The following is a 21693-nucleotide window of genomic DNA, read 5'->3' as shown; positions in this document are numbered from 1 at the left end:
TTTCTGGTTTACAAACATTTCTGTAACATGCACTAGTCTATACTACAAAAGGGGGCAAGTTGATGGGGACTATTCGAAACACAGAAATGCAGAAACTGGCCACAGAAGTCATTCCTTCTTGGAGGTGGAAGAGAAGAGTTTAGAACAAGAAGGAGTGCCAGTTATCAAAGGTTTGGCCCAGGGAATCAGACAGTCCACGGGAGTGACCTGGACAGGTTGCTGTACTGTCTGAGACCTAGTTTCCCCATCTGTAAGATGGAGATAATTATGCCTTCTGATAGGTAATGCAGATTAAGTTGCATAATATAAATAAAACGCTTAGCATTATAGTAAAATGCATAAACAGTAGGTCTATCATTGTTATTATTACTAATAATAATTCTGGATTCCCTGGTTTTTTAGTCAGTTTGGTCTTTCATTACATATGCACTGAGTCATGTAATCATGGATATGACACTTGAATTCTCTGAGTCCCATTTTTCTCATCTGCTTAAATGGAAGAATAATACCTACCTCTTCTCGACCATAAGGTGTCAGGAAATCAACTGCAAGTGTGTTTGTAGTTTCATGGGCTTCCCTGGTGGCTTAGACGGTAAAGAATTTGCCTGCACTGTGGGAGACCCAGGTTCGATCCCTGGGTTGGAAAGATCCCCTGAAGGAGGGAACGGCTACCCACTCTAGTGTTCTTTGCCAGGTAGGCTACAGTCCATGGGGTTGCAAAGAGTCAGACACGACCGAGTGACTGACGCTAGTGGCATTCATAGTGCTGAACAAACTGTTACTACTTTGTTATTAGTTTCACTGGGAAAGTTTTAAATTAGGGTTTTAAAAGATGGCTGAGATGTCCCAAACTACTGATCCCTCATTAAGATTTACATTTTTCTCCAGCTCAACTCATCAGATGAATTCACTGAATAATGTTAGCCAATAAAAATTATTTAGGTAAGTCCAGAACAGATTTTCTTGTGTACTTTTACTTTGCATCCTAGAAATTAAATGAAGAGAGAACATGCTGGTTTAGAGGAATAGGCTAATGAGTAATTGGCTTTTGTGTGTTCTTCCCTAAGGAAAACAAGAATAGAACAACACAAAAACGTGCCTGCTTTGTTGAAGTACAAATTGAGGTCAGAAGTAGACACAGATTGCTCATGTAATGGTCACCATGATGCATTTTCATTGCTTCCCAATGTGCTATGGCTTTGGAAGCTGTTGAGGATGGGCACCCTACCCATGTTTCATTTGCATTGGCCCAGGAGCCTGGACTGGAGGAAAGAGCCAGGGCCAGGCCTAGGCTGAACTTCGGTCTGCTTGCTAACAGTGTGCCTGTGAGCATGCTTATACATGTACAGGAGGGTCCTTATGTTTTTATCAGTGTAAAAAATGTATTTTGCTACAGTTGGGTATCTCCCTGCTGTGGCAATATCTAGAAGATGTTGTACAGTGTGCTGTTGAACTGGTTTGATATACTCAGAGCAAGACGGCAGGTGCTTAGCGTATTAGATCAGGACCAAAGAGAGTGTGTGATTATTTATCACTCCTCTGTTAATGTGTTTATTCAGCAAATATCGAGGTCTGTGGTATTCCAGACTTCAGCATTACAGGAGGAAGAACAAACAGGTGATATTCTTACTCTTGTGAAGTTTACGTTGTACAGGGGAAAACTGGCATTAAATAAATTGCTTAAAGAAATAAACAAGATATTTACATAATTATGTGTTCTGAGGGCAATAAAGGACATCAAGAGGAAATTAGATCCCCCATCAGAGAAGGCCTCTGAAGATGTCACGCTTGAACTGAATCATTCAGCCAGTGTCAAGGACCAGGCACTGTGCGAGGCAGAGGGAACACAGAGGCCCAAAGACAAAAGGCTTGGCGTGTTTCCTCTTGGGCATAATGTTTTTCTGGCATTTTTTTCATTCACCAGGTAGTTACATTCTGCTGTTATGTAAGATTAGAGTATAAATTATCTCTTGTAATCCTGGGCTAAGATTCCAAACAAGTTGTTTATAGTGAAGCATCGTGTTTTGTTTCCGATCATGCTTGGGCCTCCACCCAGGACACAGGCAGGTTTCTGCGGAGGGAGAATGGTAACATTTCAGTGATCCTCAGTGCTGCCTGCAACTCTCGTTCTGCCATCTGGGGCTCACCGCTTTCGCCCAGTCTAAGAGTCCATTGTTGACACAGGCAGTTTCCGCTTTCTCAAAGCTGTACATTCCTGAAATCCACATCAGGAGGTAGATTTTATTGACCCATAGAAACAATGGGATTGTTTTCTTGACAGAGAAGTTGGCAAGCCATGAATCTTCATGTGTGAGGGAAGCAAAGCAGTCACACTAAATCTCTCATCCAGAAACCCCCTTATTGAACAATGAGCCCTTGAACCAGTTAGGATACCACAAGAAGAAATAACCACAAAATCCAACATAAAAAGCCTTAAAACGTAAGGACATTTGGTGTCTCCAAGAACAAGAACAGGGCAAGTCTAGGCTAGTTCAGAAGTCCTGTGATGTCTCAGGGACTCAGGTTCTCACCCCTTGGCTCCCCTTCCTGGGCACAGAGCCTTGACTCTGAGCTGTAGCCACTCCTGGTGCAACATGGCTGCCACCCCTCCAGGAAACACAGGAGCCACACGAGGCCAAGGAAATGGGTTGCGTTCTGCATGGTGTCTCCTTCAGTAAGAGAGAAAGCCTTTCCCAGAAGCCCAAGTAGACATTTCCTTAAGTGCTTGTCCATTGAGCACCCAGTGCCCCTCCCCACTGTCTTCGAGACACCAGGACATTACTCTAGACTTCTGCCTTCTCCTTTATGTCCTTATTCTCTATGACCTGTCCATTCTGATTTTAAATAATCTGTCACTGATCCTCGATCCTTTTGTTTACGACAGTAATTCAGATTCTCATGAACTCTCCCTGTTCTCCCTGCTTCCAGTTTACCTTCCACAAAGCCACTGATGTGATCTTATAGAACACAGATCTCATCATATCACTATCCTGCTTAAAATCCTTCAGGGGTTTTTAAACCCTTATACAATTAAATCTCAATTTTTTTTTTCTGACCATAGGAATGACCTCTCTCCTCTTAAAAAAAAAAAAAAAAAAAGATACATGGCAGCTCAATTAAGCTAACAATGGATATAGAGCTGCAATGACTGAAATGAGGGTGTGGAAGGGGCTCATAGCTCATCCAAGTGGATCCTTTTGCTTCCCTCATATGGGGACCTCAAAGTCCTTTCTGGGCTATGATTTCTCAAAGTGCACCAAGTGAGAAGAAAAGGGGGTCTTTGAGTTGAATAATGCCCCCAAACCATGCAGTACCCCAATAACGTAGTGTCTCCATTTCACCTTTCAAACTTCCGAGCGTGTGCCTTCTAGGAGAATTTGTGCTGTCTGTGATCACCAGGTTAACACAAGCAGATGCTTGAAAACAAAGTGAGGCCAGTTGAACACCAGAATGCAGCTAATATCAAAAACTAAGAATAACAATTTCTAATCATATGGATTGTTCTTATGGTTACATGTTCATTCTTACAGTTTTTTTAAGATGAAAGGTTTGTGATTTGCTTTGATAATCCTGAGATTAGTCTTTTTTCCTTTCACAAGGCCTTTCATATCAGACATCCTGAGACAACCAACATTTCATGCATTCCCATTTCTAATCAAGGCACTTTTGAGCTACACAGGCTTTAGCATGGAATTTTGAATAGAACTATATAATAGCTGAATATACTGATTATTCTCCTCCCTCTTGATATCAACCTGTATTTATTCTTTATGTCTATTTAAGAATTTAGCCTTTGCTGTTGTTCTATGAAGAGCAAGAGCTGTTTAGATGCAGTTTACATTCTGTTAGGAAATATGACCTTCTTAATGAGGAGGTTAAATATTAATGAAGACTAATTGATGCATAATTTTAACAAGGAAGGTCATTATCAATTTGAAGCAAGAGCTTAATGGATTATGTGTTTCAGCAGGTATTTGCATATTCAGTGACACTGTCAGAAGGCCGGGGGAGAAAGGTGAGGGGCTAAACAGAGGGTAATGGGCAGGTAAGAAGGATGACCTCCAACTAGACCAGACTCTGTAGTTCTATTGCTTTTATCCATTCTTGTTCCAGGAAGAGTTTGAGGAGAGGGAGCGTGTCCTTTTGTGTCTTTGGGCCCCAGGCAAACAGCTCTTCACTCTTACTTCGCTTCTGACTCTGACCACCTCCAAGCCCCACCTCCTATTGGCCTAGGTGTCATTTCCTTCATCACAGTAGGTTTTCCTGCCTCTCCCTCGATGGTCTGCCACATCACACCCTGGAGCCGACCTATTTCTGGCCACTGCTCTTTCCTCTAAGACTCTGTATAGACTACTTTGCATAGGCTGCGCCCCTGGCTCCATAGCATCTGTCATTTGCTGGTCTGTCCAGGTGCTCCCACTGAGAGACCCCCCCCCCCCCCATTCTTCCCACTTTCAACTGGGATTTCACAGAACCTAAGCACCAACAAGAAGCAGAAAATAAGTATCCATTGTCTGAAGCTTCAAGCCGATTCTGATTCTCTCCTAATCCTTTTAAGTGTGATATGCACTTAAATCAAGAGAACCAGAGACAACAATGATTTGGGAAAATGATCATCTTATCCTAGCCGATTTCAGTGACACTCCAACATGGTTAAGAAAATTGACTGTCAGATATGATCAGTGTTGTTGAAGTGAACAGCCCTCCTTCCCGGAGTGGCTGGAGTCAGATGCTCACCCAGCAGGAGCGGTCTTAATGCCTGAAGACGCCAGTAACCTCGAGAAGCAGCTTAACCTCAAAGCTCTGCTGACCGCCCATGTGGCCTCTCTCTTCTGTTTTGCAGGTACAACGTGTTTGATTGCTCTGCTATCAGATAAAGACCTCACTGTGGCCAACGTGGGTGACTCGCGTGGGGTCCTATGTGACAAGGATGGGAACGCCATTCCTTTGTCTCATGATCACAAACCCTACCAGCTGAAGGAGAGGAAGAGGATAAAGAGAGCCGGTGAGCTTATCAGTGCCTCCAAGGACTGTGTGTTGTCTTGTTCAAGTGGCCAAGGTGGTTGGGAGAGACACTCCTTTACCCAGTGAAGAGCAAATCAGTGTAGAGGCTGTGGCTGAGGCAGCTGGGACTGGACTTTGTAACATTTCCCATCAAATGCGTGGCCACTGAATTTGCCCTTCTTCATGGCCAACGTGTCCACAACAGCCAAAAAAAGCCCTTAGTTTAAAGGCTAATGAGATCTTTGGGCCATTGCTTGCCATACTCTGCTTCCTTTCAGCCATGCCAAACTACTAACCACCAAATGAACCATGGAGCTGACACGTCTGTGCCTTTGCAAGTGTTGCCCACACTGTCCAGTGGACAATAATGACCTTGCCCTTTAAGACTTGGTTTCGGGATGTCCTTTGGCAGCCTTCCCTGTCACACTGAGCCAAAGGCTTCCCCAGTCTGGCTTAGGTACCCCTTCAGTCTTTCCCTGGCATCCTGTGTGGACCTCTTGGGTCACTTTTCGCAGGATGTGGACATATCTGGCCCTTTCCTCTGTCTTGCCTTCCTGATCATGAGTTCTTTAAGGCAGGAACTTTGGTGTGTTCATCTGTATACTCCCAACTCCAAGCTCAATGCCTGATCCAAGTATATATGTCAGTTGGAGGAGGGAGAGAATCCCTTTTTTATTTTTTCAGCATCTAGGGGCTGGAGGTACAAATGGACATCCTGGGATTGAGATGGGGTAGAGGATGGAGTAGACAGACATTATTAATAAATAAGTTAAAACAGGTAAATTATCTAGCCTATTACAAGGTGATAACTGCTATGGAGAGACACAGAACAAGTTAGGGAAAGAGGAGTGTTGGGGTGGTCAGTGTGGGCCTCACTAAGGTGACATTGGCAAAGACTTGAAGAAAGATTATCAGTTGATGATTACATTTTCATAGTTAATTTGGGGGGATTCTTTTCTACCTGTAGGCTTTCCTGGTGGCTCAGACAGTAAAAAGTCTACCTGCAATGCAGGAGACCTGAGTTCGATCCCAGGGTCAGGAAGATCTCCTGGAGAAGGGAATAGAACCCCACTCTAGTAGTCTTGCCTGGAGAATCCCATGGACAGAGGAGCCTGGTGGGCTCCAGTCCATGGGGTCGCAAAGAGTTGGACACGACTGAGCAACTAACACTTTTGTTTTTTCTACCTGTGCAGGGGAGGACCCCTTCTCTCCCCAAACTGACCACCACAGCTTGTAGCCCCTGTGTTGCATGCCATGTGGCAGGCCCTGTTGTCCAAGGGAGCTCAGGTCCCCCAGGTGGTTGCCCAAGAAGTGCCCCTGCCCGCTGGGGGAGTCTGCAGATTGACCTTCAATCTCTGCATACCAGCTTCTGCCCAGAACCTAATCAACATTTGAGTTCTCACAGTGGGAAGCTGTACTGTTGAATCCAAAATCGTTGAATTTTATTACAACCTCCTGCTTCAGTGACTACTTGAGATGCAGAATAATTTTTAATGAAAGCTCTGGTCGGGTTTTCTGTCAATGGGACGGCACAGTGTTTTAAGAGCATCTGTCAAGCTTTGATGAGTTTCCTTGCTTATGAAGACAGCATCTCCTCAGTCATCCACTGTGACCCTGGACTTGGGATACAGTCAGCTTGCTCTTGAGGAAGCACGGCGGGGATGTGTATACGGTACACCTGAGAAGCCACCTTAAAGCTCTCTTCTGACATGTCAGCCCATTTTATCCTCTCTCCTCCTCCCTGCCCCCACCCGGAAGTGATTATAGGAGCAAATTCAGACCGAGTCTCCAAGGAGGTTAATCTCACCTGCTGTGTCGAGGGTGTACTTTACAGCAGGACTTAATGAGCGATGATTGGTTTTATTATATTTATGTGTGTTTTCTCTGGCCTCAGCCTTCCTTTCTGGACACCTATCCCCCTCCTGTTTGGTGTCGCAATACCCTCCAACCAGTCTAGGTCAAAATACACGTCAATCTTTCCGTCTCCCTGCCTTAAGCTGTTTGTACAACAGCAGTGATGTCAGCTGCCATTTACCATGCATTCACTCTGTGCTGGGAGCTAAGCTGGGTGCTTTACATACACTTGCTCTTTCCCTACCTTATGAGGTTGATAATGTTATTCTCATTTTACAGCCAAAGAAATGGAGTCTCAGAGAGGCTTGTGTGCCCAAGGACACACAGCTAGTGAATGGTGAGACCAGAATTGAAACCCCAGTGACTCCAGAGCCCATACTCTTGCCCGGGAAACCACTCTTCCTGGAATGTTCTTGTACATCCCTGCTCATGGAAGTCCTACCTATCGTTCTGTTCAGAGCTGAGCTTTAATGCTCACTCTGCCCTGATTATCACAACTGGAAATCGTCCCTCTCTTTTCTATCTGCCTATAGCATTTAACAGGTGCTAGGTTCTCCCTGAAAAAATACTGCTCTGTGCTTGTAGCTGTTAATGCAGGTGGATTTCCCCTCCTGCCAGACTCTCTGCTTCTTTAGGAAAAGGTCTAGATCTTGTCCAACTTTATAGCCTGCAAACTGCCCTGCATGGAGAATATATTTAATAAATATCTGACATAACATGCAAATGAACAAAGTTCTAGTTCCCTTAAAGAAAACATAATAATAGATAGGGACTGTGAAAGTGAAGTTGCTCAGTAGTGTCTGACTCCTTGCAACCCTATGGACTGTAGCCCACCAGGCTCCTCCGGCCATGGGATTTTCCAGGCAAGAGTACTGGAGTGAGTAGCCATTTCTTTCTCCAGGGGATCTTCCCGACTTAGGTAGGGATCGAACTCAGGTCTCCCTCATTGCAAGCAGACTCTTTACCATCTGAGCCACTGTGTAATACTGAGTGCATGTTATTTTCAGACACTGTGCCAACTGATTAATATAGAATAACTCTATTTCTCACAGCTTCTCGATGGAATAGATACTATTATTGTCCAAATTTTGCAACCAGGGAAACCAAGGATTAGAGAGTTTCTCATCCAAAGTCACTTCGAGCTAGAAGTAACAGAGCCAGGAATCAGATCCTAGTAGACTGACCCAAGAGCCTGAGCCTTTAACAACTGTGCTTAAGTACACCATTCTTTAATCTCTATCCTAGTCGGGGAGCTGTTTGCAATCAATACAGGCACAACCAAGGGCGGCCTCATGCTAATGATGGATCCCAGTGGTTGTATCTGGTACCAGCCACATGCCTTTTGGTGGTATTCTGCTGTTGTCCCTGAGTCCTCTCCCTGGGGCTCCCTACTATCAGTCACTGAACTGCTAAGTTGTCCTTTAGTTATTAATAAAAACTGATGCTCTCACCCATCCATCCCTTCTGCCCTCAATATTCCTACTGATTTAGTCTTGAAGACCTTTAAGATGCCAAGGATGAGGGCCTGAGGATCTACTAGTAGAGGATCAGACGTCAAGCCATGCAGGAGGAACACTGCTCCCTCCTGGCAGTGCCAGCAGGAGCACGTATGACAGGTCACACACAGTAGGTCAGCCCTTTGCAGGTGCACACGAATCACACCAGGATGAGAGGGAACAGCTGCTCAAGCTAATGGGCTCATTGTCTCTTTCCAGGTGGTTTTATCAGTTTCAATGGCTCCTGGAGGGTCCAGGGGATCCTGGCCATGTCTCGATCGCTGGGGGATTATCCACTGAAAAACCTCAATGTGGTCATCCCAGACCCAGATATCCTGACCTTTGACTTGGACAAGCTCCAGCCCGAGTTCATGATCTTGGCATCAGATGGCCTCTGGGATGCTTTCAGCAACGAGGAAGCTGTTCGATTCATCAAGGACCGCTTGGATGAACCTCACTTTGGGGCCAAGAGCATCGTTTTACAGTCCTTTTACAGAGGCTGCCCTGACAATATAACAGTCATGGTGGTGAAGTTCAGGAATAGCAGCAAAACAGAAGAGCAGTGAACCCTTCGGGGTCTCAGCTGCCTTAGACTAAAGGACTTTCAACACACTGGTCTCTTTTAATGTAGTGAAAGGTGTGGAGTTACAATTAGGATCATCCATCCCAGACATGGGGTTCCCCGTCCCCAACTGTCTTAAGTCTATGTGCTGTGTGAACAGAGGGTGCTCTTGGCCAATGTAGTTGAGATGCTGGAAAGTGGTTTCTTCGTGTTTTCCCAACTCTTTCATCCAATGTCCAAATATATATAGCTGTAGAGTCCCATGTATGAAGTGAAAGGTGTATGTGCCATATATTCTCCTTTGACATTTGCTTTCAAGATCCCTTACAGGGCCCTCCGATCATCAGACTTTGTGTCCTCTCGCTGGAGCAATGAGCAGGGCAGGACTCCCAGGAGAAGCTGTGGGTAACTCATGAGTCAGAGCCACTGTGGCCCCTTGCTGAGAGGCAGAGCTGTCCCTAGGGTGCTTTGTCCTCCTAAGCCCAGTTTTTCTGCTCTGCAGCAGCCCAGAAACAGATTTGAAAATGGTTTATTATTCCACAGCTGTTCTTGAAGGCTGAGGGAAGTGGGGAGGAGGAGAACCACGTGCACCCCTGAAGTCACCTTCCCCCGCCTTCATTAGTTAAAGAGACTTTGTATACCACCCAACCAGTCTTTGTGTGTTTATCCTAATCGTGCATGGCCTTAACCTTTTGCTTACACCTTACCTAATGGAATAGGCAGCTGTTAAACTTTACCACCAGACACCGTGATTTTTTTACAGTACCAAGTGGAAAAAAGCAAATCGCAATACCGTAATTCCTTTTACCTTTAAGGATAGATGGGGAAATCACAGCCAAATAAGGCACAGCATCCCCTGGGAAGTTTGCTGCTTTGCATTGGTAGAGAAGGCTACTGAGGTTGCCTTCCTGACTTGAGTGCCAGCTGCCCGGTTTTGTGCATTTCTTTCTCTCCAAGTAGCTTTTGAGTGTCTCTCAAGTGTTCTGAGAAGCAGCTGCATAGAACTGCATGTGTGCCCCCTGAAGCCATTCAGAGTCCCCAGCCTCCTGTTGGAATTTGGTAGTAAATTACTGGGATGTGCTTCTGCTAGATGGTGGAAAGGCAGCAGTCTTTAATGTTTGGTTGCAAACCATTGAGTTATTTTGGGGCCAGACCTGCTACTTTTCATTTCTTATCACCAATGTCACGTTTCCAATCTCAGTATTTTATTATGGAAAATGCTGGGCTCAAAGAGCCAAACAAGATTTTCATGGCATCCCCACCCAGTCTGTGTCTGAAAAACCAGGGCATCCACCTGGTTTTGTCCTTCCAGAGTGGGCATTTGTCTTTATGGCTTCTCCGAGGCCCCATTCGCTGACCACCTCATCCCCTGCCTTCTTCAAATGTGGAAGGTCCTAGGAGAGAACTTGGGAGGATGCAAAGATCCCCTTGTGGCTGCCGAGGACTGGGATCTGTCTGGATCCCTCTGAGCTCTTAACCTTTCTTTAACTGAAAGAATAATGGTGTCCCAAGCGATGTACTTACTTTTGTAAACTAACATTGGAATCTACGATATTAGAATTAGAACCTTGGTTTTGGTTTTTTTAAGTGTAGCATGTTCCAGTACAAAATACCTGCCTCCATGTTAGACTGGAGTCTCTGCCTCTTGAGAGGCACAACGTTTGGATGTGTGTATTTGAGGTGGGGGTGGGGAGGGAGTTGTGGGAAACATGCTGGTTATGACCATTGATGGGATGGTCGGGCCAGGTGGCCTGAGTCTGGGGATTCGGGACATTCTGATTATGAAGTTACTGGAGCCCACCCTCTACCTGGAGTCCAGGAGTAACCAGTGTCAGCATGTTACAGTACATAGTTAATTTTCCTTTTTCTATTTTTAACTTAACCCAGAATTCATAAATAACCATGGAAAGACCTTTTTAAGTTCTGTGATCACTGTTATTGTGTAAAATGAAAATGGTACTGTTTTGGTGAAGATGAAGAAGAAAAGCTACTAAATTAGTAAATCAGTGTTTCTCTGCCCTGTGAAATGTTTTAGTAGATGGTGCTGAGTGCAGGAGTGTGTGGCTTTCCCTCTGACTGAGGTTCACAAGGCATCTTCTAAACTTTTCTTTGTAGAAATGAACCCATTCCTGACTTGAACCAAGTAGTGTGTGTATTTTTTACTGCCTCTTTTTCTCCCAGTTTGGCTTGTAGATTTTTGAAACAGGCAAAAATAGCTGCAATTTGATGAATAGTTATGTCTCAAGTCAGGCTACTTTGTTCCCTCCCCCATTATCCTGGAGCTTGTTAGCTCTCTCTCTCTCTCTCTCTCAGCTGCCTCCAGCCTCTGGGGGTCTGCAGACCTCACCCGGGGTGCCCTGTGGCTCTTCAGCCAGCCGCCCCATTTTCTAGGGACAGGAAGGTTGAGTCTAATTAGGGAAACTGACTTGAGAAGTTTGCATGTGAAGCTTCCTGAAATAGCACTACCAAAGCTTTGGAACCATCACCCCAGCTTCCCAGCCCGAGTTCGCGTTGCCAATAGCCCCCATGGTGCCAAATTGTGGAATGGTTTTATAGTCTTTAAGAAATGAAGCTGGGAACCAATGATCATGTGCTTATGACCCCCCCAGCAAGATGCCAAGCCCAGGTCTTCATTAATGCGCTGCTTTCCTGCTGCTCTGGTGGCAATTTGTACTCTTACAACGGCTCAGAATTTGGTGGGGGGTGGGGGGTGGCGGGGAGGGGAGAAGGCACGGAAACTTTTTTTTTAAAAGTCACTGTATTTGCAGATCTCTAGTGAAAGGAATAAATAATACTTACATGGAAAATTCTGAAACTAGCTCCCAAGACCAGCATTTATTTTATGTGACCAACTTGCCCAAAGCACTTGACTCTGAGGTCACCATTCTAACACAGCATAACTGTACATGTTCCTGGTAACCAAGGCTACATTCTGTTCCTAGCCTTGGACTGAAGGCATTGGCCTCTAGCGTCTTGTCTATGTGGTAAGAGTATTACAGAGTGTTTTACAGAGTGAAGGAGCATATGAAAGTGAAAGTGTTAGTCACTCAGTTGGGTCCCACTCTTTGCGACCCCATGGACTGGAGCCTCCCAGGCTCCTCTATCCATGGGATTCTCCAGGCAAGAGTACTGGAGTGGGGTGCCATTGCCTTCTCCAGAGATCTTCCTGACCCAGAGATCAAACCTGGGTTCCCTGCATTGCAGGCGGATTCGTTACCGTCTGAACACCAGGGAGCCCATGCAATTTGGATATTTAAAATGGGCCTTATTGCATACAACTGATGTGATTTCAACCCATGAACATTTTGTGCAGACAGGATTATGTGAGTGATGGCATCACCAACCCTATCTCAAGTGGTTCTAGGAAGTTGATTACACAATTGAATTGGATCACTGGAATGTTCATCCATACATGAGGGATTCACAAAGGGAGTGATCACTTCTTCCTTTGCCAAGTATACTTTGATTTTCCTGACTCCCCCTCCCTCCCCCGAATTGATGCTAGATCTAACTCTCTTGCAACTGGGAACACAGAAAGTTTAGAAAGGGCAACAGTTCATTGTACATTTGGAGGTACAGTAATCCATACTCTGGATAAGGTTTTATTTTCCAGTGATCTCAGAAAATTGTTTCCTTCTTTCGACCCAGTATGAGACTGATTTTGATGTTCCCCTAAATTGCCTTAGCTCATCACACCAGCATTCCTGACCTAGCTCTGCAGAAATGACATGACCATTAGATACCATAAAGTAAAGTAAAATAAATTTGCTCAGTCGTGTCCAACTCTTTGCAACCCCATGGACTGTAGCCTTCCAGGCTCCTCTGTCCATGGGATTTTCCAGGCAAGAGTACTGGAGTAGGTTGTCATTTCCTTCTCCAGGGGATCTTCCCAACCCAGGGATCGAACCATGGTCTCCAGCATTGCAGACAGACGCTTTACCGTCTGAGCCACCAGGGAAGCCCATTAGACTAGAGCCTTTTTAATTGCCCCTGGATTAACTCATTCACATCTAGACTTTGAAGCTAATTAGTTGAGCACTGCAGGAGTGTTCCCCCAGCATGTTCCACAGGACACAAGCTCCAAAGATACTCTTCCTCATATAGGGTTCCAGGGTCAAAAGAATTTTGGAAAACATACTATCTTAGAAAGTTAGTACATTGAAGGTTCTAATTTAAATATCCTCTGAAGAAAGCTAAAAAAAAAAAAAAAAAAATACCGCATATGTAGTTCTAGTGTTTGCCAGATTCATCTGACCATGGAAACTTTTTTTTGAGTAATACCTAGTAACACTCCAAGAAGCCTGTGTTCCATAGGAAGCCCTTTGGGAAATTCTGCTCTATGGAAATATTACTGTTTTCTCATTCACTGTGACTCTTAGTGGTTGCAGCATAGTTTGCCAAATATTTAGAAGCACTCATCCTTTCATGGAAGAGGCTGATTTGTTAATGAAAGCAGTATTAAGAAATAGTATGATTTACTTTGACCTTCAGCAGCCTCACATTGATAGTAGAAGCTTGGTGATCTTGCTTGAAACTCTAAACATGGGGTCCCTTCTTTTTGTATGAATAATAAGCAAAAACCTTGCTACAGCTAAGGATTTTTAAAATTCGTTCCAAGAGCTTTTAGTTGCTTTTTTGAAGTTATCTTTGCTTTTCAGGTAGAATCAAAATAAATACTTACATTTTATCACTATGTGAGAGTAAGAAAATCTATTTAAAATAATAGAAAAGGGAGGATAGCAGATTTGGTATTAATTCATTTTTTAAATTCTAACTAGACTTTTAAAAATTATGTATCCATTGTATAATAATGGAAATGTAAACTATTTACATTTATTTACTCTCTTTTCTTATTCATTCTAAAATCCCTATCCCATGTTGTCCCATCTTTCACGTTTTATATATATAATTAAGTTTGGCAAGTTATTTCTTGCCTAAAATGTAAGGCTTGACTATAGCTCCATAATTGTCACTCTCAGCCTGGGTAATATGTTCAGAAAGCTCTGAGAGAGAATCCACACCACAGAGGAAATAAATCTAGTTGAAAACATGGTACAAAGTGAATTTACAGTAAAGTCATTATCTTAAAATTACAGCCAGTATTTAGGAATACACTCTTTCGTTTTTATCCAAAATAGCATAAAACTGAAAGTAAGACCACTTAGACTAGGTGACAGATTGCACAGAGCAAGTGATTGTGAGGTTTCCATTATATACCTGATTCTAAACTTGTTTTCTAGTATGTAAGTTTATTTGCTAATTCTTAATAATGTTGAGGCTTTGTCCATTATTTTTTATTTTTACCACTGTTAAGCTGCAAACTGTTTAACCAAGGGTTGATTATGATCATGTTCGTGTGTTTAGTAATAACCACACCTTCATTTGTACAATCACTTCAATAAATCCAAGTTAAGGACTTTGAAGAGAGCATGTAGTAACTGTTCATTTTAACAGATCATCACCGGCATTTGCACAATTCACAACTCCACCAAAAAAGATGTAAATTGATACAGCCTCTATGGAGAACAGTATGGAGGTTCCTTAAAAAACTAAAAATAGGATTACCAAATGACCCAGCAATCCTACTAGGCATATACCCAGAGAAAAGCATACTTCAGAGAGATACATGCACCCCAGTATTCACTACAGCACTGTATTCTATAACCAGGACACGGAAGCAACCTAAATGCCCATCAACAGAGGAACAGATTAAAAAAAGATGTGATACATATATACACTGGAATATTAGCCGTATAAAGGAAAGAAATTGTGTCATTTGCAGAGACATGGATGGCCCTAGAGCCTACCATACAGAGTGAGGTAAGTCAGAAAAACAAATATCATATTATATATATGGAATTTAGAAAAATGGTATAGATGTCCTTATTTGCAAAGCAGAAATAGACAGATGTAGAGGACAAACATATGGATACCAAGGTGGGGATGAGAGGTGGGATGAATTGGGAGACTGGGATTAACATATACACGCTATAAATAACTAAGGAGAATCTACTGTACAGCACAGGGAACTCGGTTAAGATGACACATTTTGTGTGTATTTTACAATTAAAAAAAAATGTTGAAAAAAAAAATGATGACCAAAAAGCAAGCAAGTTGCAAAAATGTGGATTATATTTAGAGATGTGGTTCTATTTACCGAGTGACGTTGCTCAGTTTTGTCTGACTCTTTGCGACCCCATGAACTGTAGCCTACCACGCTCCTCTGTCCATGGGATTTTCCAGGCAAGAGTACTGGAGTGGGGTGCCATATCCTTCTCCAGAGGATCTTCCCAACACAGGGATTGAACCCGGGTCTTCTGCATTGTAGGCACACGCTTTACCATCTGAGCTACCAGCTGCTAAGTTGCTTCAGTCGTGTCCAACTCTCTGCGACCCCAGAGACGGCAGCCTACCAGGCTCCCCCGTCCCTGGGATTCTCCAGGCAAGAACACTGGAGTGGGTTGCCATTTCCTTCTCCAATGCATGAAAGTAAAAGTGAAGTCACTCAGTCGTGTCCGACTCCTAGCGACCCCATGGACTGCAGCCTACCAGGCTCCTCCATCCATGGGATTTGCCAGGCAAGAGCTCTGGAGTGCGTTGCCATTGCCTTCTCCAGAGCTACCAGGGAAGTCCCTATTTACTCTAGAAGTCCTATAATCTGGCATTAACTATCACAGAAATCCCCTCTGACATTTGCTGAATCCAAATTAATCTCAAAACCTCTAAGAACCAGAGTCCCTAGCTTTGAGCACAGCCCTACTGTGAGGGCTTCAATGGCAGATTGTGGTGGGGGGAGGGTTAGGAGGCAGGGCAGTCTGCCTGGGTCACTTCTTCATAGGAAAGGGACCATGTTTCAGCCACATTCTCCCATTACCTTTTGTCATAAAGAAATTCAGAGGTTAAATGTGAGGCCACGCAGTAGTATCTCAACATATTTCTATACTAATTAGACAAGGCATAATTTTAAACGTGCTCATGCAGAAACAAAGGTAGAAGTAATAGTCAAGGAACTAGGGAGAAAAAAACCTTTAGAGTAATCTGACATTCAGTTCAGTAGCTCAGTCGTGTCTGACTCTGCAACCCCATGAACCGCAGCATACCAGGCCTCCCTGTCCAACTCCCAGAGTCCACCCAAACCCATGTCCATTGAGTCGGTGATGCCATCCATCTCATCCTCTATCGTCCCCTTCTCCTCTCACCCTCAATCTTTCCCAGCATCAGGGTCTTTTCAAATGAGTCAGCTCCTCGCATCAGGTGGCCAAAGTATTGGAGTTTCAGCTTCAACATCAGTCCTTCCAATGAACACCCAGGACTCATCTCCTTTAGGGTGGACTGGTTGGATCTCCTTGCAGTCCAAGGGACTCTCAAGAGTCTTCTCCAACACCACAGTTCAAAAGCATCAATTCTTCAGCACTCAGCTTTCTTTATAGTCCAACTCTCACATCCATACATGACCACTGGAAAAACCATAGCCTTGACTAGACGGACCTTTGTTGGCAAAGTAATGTCTCTGTTTTTTAATATGCTGTCTAGGTTGGTCATAACTTTCCTTCCAAGGAGTAAGCATCTTTTAATTTCATGGCTGCAATCACCATCTGAAGTGATTTTGGAGCCCAGAAAAATAAAGTCAGGCAGTGTTTCCGTTTCCCCATCTATTTGCCATGAAGTGATGGGACCAGATGCCATGATCTTCGTTTTCTGAATGTTGAGCTGTAAGCCAACTTTTTCACTCTCCTCTTTCACTTTCATCAAGAGGCTTTTTAGTTCCTCTTCACTTTCTGCCATAAGGGTGGTGTCATCTGCATATCTGAGGTTATTGATATTTCTCCCGGCAATCTTGATTCCAGCTTGTGCTTCCTCCAGCCCAGCGTTTCTCATGATGTACTCTGCATAGAAGTTAAATAAGTAGGGTGACAATATACAGCCTTGACGTACTCCTTTTCCTATTTGGAACCAGTCCGTTGTTCCATGTCCAGTTCTAACTGTTGCTTCCTGATCTGCATACAGATTTCTCAGGAGGCAGGTCAGGTGGTCTGGTATTCCCATCTCTTTCAGAATTTTCCACAGTTTATTGTGATCCACACAGTCAAAGGCTTTGGCTAGTCAATAAAGCAGAAATAGATGTTTTTCTGGAACTCTCTTGCTTTTTCGACATTAATAATGTAAAAAGTTGGTTACCAAAAATTTGGATTGTTAGAATTTTACTTGCATATGTTGCATTTAATAGCAGTTGTTGACCCCTGCACAGAGACCCATGTGCTCAGTTGTATATGACTCTCTGTGACCCCATGGACTATAGCCCACCAGACTCCTGTCCATGGAATCTTGTAGGCAAGAATAGTAGAGTGGGTTGCTGTTTCCTATGCCAGGGGATCTTTCTGCCCCAGGGATCCAGCCTGCATCTCCTGCACTGGCAGGCATCTTCTTTACCACTGTGCTGCCTGGTACGCCCATGCACATAGACCTGAGAAAGCAGGTTTTCTCACTTTTCACTTACTCAAATTCAAGGCTTCCCATTTACAGTACTGGTTAAAGCTTTGCTTACATGTTAATAAATACAATTCTAAATCTTCTTTTTGTATGACTGATGGCCTAGGTAGAGTAATATATAAGGAAAATATAGCTTGAAGCATTTTTTTAATTTTAAAAAGTGAACAATTAATTTCCAATGAGATCAAAGTCAGAATGTAAAGAATAGCATTTTCAACAAAGTATTTAAGACAAAACCGAAGAAAAATAAAATATTTTCAATTAAGGAGACATTATATTTTATTAACATCATGAATCATTCTAATATTTGTGCTCTTTCTGAAGTTAAGTAGATAACATTGAAGTAAAAATGAATCCTGAGTTATTTGTAAAGTTAGTAAAATTACCACCCTTGTTCCATTCTTTGCCAGTGAAAACAGATACACGTGGTCTTATTTACTGCTCTCCTAAGCCACTTTCACTGTCCTAAGTACTGTTTGCTTTCCAAATGCTGCTGCTGCTGCTAAGTTGCTTCAGTCGTGTCCGACTCTGTGCGACCCCATAGACGGCAGCCCACCAGGCTCCCCTGTCCCTGGATTCTCCAGGCAAGAACACTGGAGTGGGTTTCCATTTCCTTCTCCAATGCATGAGAGTGAAAAGCGAAAGTGAAGTCGCTCAGTCGTGTCCGACTCCTAGCGACCCCATGGACTGCAGCCGGTGGCTCCTCCGTCCATGGGATTTTCCAGGCAAAAGTACTGGAGTGGGGTGCCATCGCCTTCTCCATTCCAAATGCTAGACATTGTTTACCCTGAATCCTAAGAATTTGTGCATTTCAAGGAGGGAATACTCCTTTCAAGATTTTTTTTTTTTCAAATAGTAAGAGACACTAAATGATAGACCCTATATTTTAGGGTGTCTCAGTAAAACTGAAGTCAGATAAAGTCGCTCACAGCTACATCTGGGGGTGAGTTCTAAATTTGATAATTTTTCAAACACCAACATGAATGCCAGTGAGTATTCAATTTAAAACTGACCATTTCACAAAGACAAAGCACAGGGTTATTTAATGTTCCTGCTTCCTAGAGACTTTTTCATATAATTACAAAGGTCATGTTTGCTCATATAATTTTTTTAAAATCCTATAGAAATGATGTATTAGACATCTCTAACTAAAGAGAATGGTATCTCCTGTGCACATTTGATATCCCCATCTGTCTCCCAGTGTATGCAGAGACAAACAGTGACTGCTTAGTGTAATAATGAAAAGATATAAATCCTGCCATGGGGGAAAACTATAACCATGGGACTTTAAGCAAGAATACTCCCCCTATTCAGGTTCCAAGACTATAAGTGTCTATGTATTTTTCATCTTGATTACCCTTTATCTCAAGCATATAGTCAGAAAAATGGAGTAGTAAATAAAGAATGGGAGAAGATCCAATAATTTTTGCTCCTCCTTTAGAAAGCAGTTTGCTTTTTTAACATTTTATCAGAAATACACGTTCACATTGGAACACTGTTACTCTTTCAATTACTAAAGCCAGTGGCTTTGCTTTATAGCACTCACACAATTTCAGTTCAGATTATAAAGAGTTGAAATTTGTTTTGCAATGCTTCAATATTCCTTTGGTCAGCCAGGAAAAGGAAAACAAAAGCAATAGAAGACATTTTAGAGTTCAAAAGAATAATTATTCTAACAAGCCTGAAAAATAGTAGTGAAACAGTTTGTTCCAAAACACCCCAATGTGAATTATGCTTACATACATAATTCTATATACCAAATACATAAGTTTTTAAATATATAAATATATATACACACACACATAAGCATCACTGGATTCATAAAACACTGATCTGCACTAGATTTAGTTGAGAAAGCCACTATTTTTGCTGTAAATAAACCTGCTTGTGTATTCTTTCCATTACTATTATGACCTTTTTGAGCACCTACCAAGTGCAGATAGCCTAAGGGAGTGTATCCAGAGGTGAGCACTCAGGCATCGTTCCTGCCTTGTCACTTTCAGGCCTGTGGAGGCTTCATGGATATTGCAATGCTCAGTATTGGCTGAATGGGGTAAAAACACATCTTTCAAGATTTTCTCCAGTGACTTAGTTGTGTAAGGACAAGGCAGAATTAGAGTCATTCTTTATTACACTTGACAGACAGCAAATGGTAACAGATTGGGAATATCTTGCCACCACCCAAGCAAATTGCACAGATAATTACTCCACATTAGATCATCTAGTTTCCCAAGTATGGAGTGGGGAGGTGAGACAGGGAGCTTCTGGGGAGTGGGCATGGGTAGGGCTGTCCCACTGAGGAATAACCACTGGAACAATAGCCATACAACGGCTCAGCAGGAGATCCAAGCCAGGGATCTCCCTACAGGGTCCTCTGGAGGAAAGAGAGAATTACAGCAAAGGCAGACAGGAAACACCTCTCCACGACCTGTTTTTATTTTTATTCCCAAGAGGCTATGTCCCAGCTTCATGTCCCAGATGAGAACCCATAACTGAGTTTTTATCATCAGTATTCCTTGATAAATGAGCGAATTTATTATATAGAAAATTAACACATTTCAGAAATACAATTATGTCTTGATCTTAAATGTGAAGACTAAGTGTAAGATTTTGTTTTTAATCATAAATTTGGTATCCATAGTTACTTTAGATATTCCAGAATCTAAGCATGGGATTTAAGTTTTATATTTTGAATAACAACAGTATCTATTTTCTGCACAGTAAAGCAGAACTGAATACAAGACTTTTATTTTTAGGGATTTCCCCAGTGGTCCAGTGGCCAAGACTCTGAGCTCCCAATGCAAAGGACCTGGGGTTCGATTCCTGGTCAGGGAACTAGATCCCACATGCCACAACTAAGACCCAGTTCAGTCAAATAAATAAATAACTAATAAATAAAATATTAAAAAAAAAAAGACTTTTATTTTTAACCACGGAGGCCATCCCTTCTTTCTAAATTCTTTGCTTGGTCATCTTCCCTAGACATCTCTTTCTGTTTATGCCAAATGCTTCTTGATCCAAGTAATATTAGCTGTTGCCAAATTACATTAGAATCCTATTGAATTAAAATAATAGAGAGTAAGTAAGAGATTGGGAATATCTCATTGTGGACAGCAGTGGAATTTTTGTTGTTTTTAATCAAGAGAATATACAAAAGGAAATGCAAATTAAAAGAAACCAATTTCTGATTTGCTAAGATTAAAACCATAGGGGGAGTCCAGTTATAAAGAAAGGAAAGGAGGGTTGGATGGAGTAAGAAAAAAAACTCACATAACTGACAAGTATTTTTCATGAACTGTATATCTCAAAAGCTCTGCCCTTGTTCCCTGCTGAAGTTTGAAACAGGACTTTGCAAATGCATTTACTATACCCATTTTAACATCAAGGAAAATTGTCCACCAGTGTTTTCTTGCTATTTTAAAAATCATAAGATATTATGGGTTTATAAAAAGGTAGCAGGATATATTCAACCATGTTTCCTTTTAGGAACCTTCCAACTGTATTTTAATAATTAAATCACAGATCAAAATGACTGCTCAAATCCATCAGACTTTCTGGTAAGTTAGTCCCTGAAAACTGTCCATAAAACACAACAAAACCTTGGCAAAACCTCATCGCTCTTGGTACTCTTCAGAGGTTTTTATACCTACTAGTCTATGTTTGTCTCTAAGAGACATTTGAAATAAAGCTAAAATGTCAGTTTGGTGCTAAGCTTGGAGTACATGGGAGTGCACGGTCACTGAAGATGCATGGATGTCACTCAGGTCCCTTGGATGTGTGCTAGAGGTAGGTTTAGCCTTGTAGAGACTAATGTGTTCATGCAATCACTGATTCTGTGTTGTATACCAAATGAACAGCTAAAAATACACCCTTGATGACCAGATTAAAGCAAGAGTAAACACATTAAAGCTATTGGACTTTACAAATGAGACTGCTGCTCTTTTTCTTTTGGTTAAACACATTTTACATTCTGATGCCTATCCTGGAATTTTCTAATTTCTCAATGCTTCTGGGTCGGAGTGGCCGTTAAGTTGGGATTCCACATAGAAAAAAGAAGAGTTCATGGCCTGAGGATAAGATAAAAGCATAACAGAAGCATAGGAGGTATCGAGAATTTGGGTGCTTTCATTTGGAACAGGAATAAGCCTGGCTTTGACTCAAAATGAGATAACTTTAAAAAATGTATGCAATAAAAATTGTTTAGGGTTAACACAACTTTCACCCAGCTTTATACCACAATAACAAAGTATATACCTGGTATTAGGTGATAAAGTTAGATTAGCTATA

The 21693-nt window shown here is 42.5% G+C and overlaps 1 protein-coding gene and 1 long non-coding RNA gene across 5 annotated transcripts in view; one reads left to right on the top strand and one right to left on the bottom strand.

The window, feature by feature from the left end:
- The window catches only part of PPM1L (protein phosphatase, Mg2+/Mn2+ dependent 1L), a 325454-nt gene extending 311115 nt beyond the window's left edge, over positions 1–14339 (top strand). For all 4 annotated transcript variants that reach the window (XM_006072835.4, XM_025288968.3, XM_044945377.2 and 1 more), the window contains exons 3-4: positions 4844–5005; positions 8574–14339. In XM_006072835.4, coding sequence (XP_006072897.1) covers positions 4844–5005; positions 8574–8920 — 509 coding nt within the window. In that variant the 3' untranslated portion in view covers positions 8921–14339. The remainder of the gene's footprint in view (positions 1–4843; positions 5006–8573) is intronic.
- LOC123334190 overlaps positions 1–21693 on the bottom strand; it is a 49997-nt gene that overhangs the window by 17691 nt on the left and 10613 nt on the right. The window lies entirely within an intron of this gene.

This window comes from Bubalus bubalis, chromosome 1, assembly GCF_019923935.1.
Source record: "Bubalus bubalis isolate 160015118507 breed Murrah chromosome 1, NDDB_SH_1, whole genome shotgun sequence".
In the NCBI taxonomy this organism is placed as follows: domain Eukaryota; kingdom Metazoa; phylum Chordata; class Mammalia; order Artiodactyla; family Bovidae; genus Bubalus; species Bubalus bubalis.
Note: the sequence above shows the minus strand (reverse complement) of the source record. Positions and strands in the feature narration are given on the sequence as shown.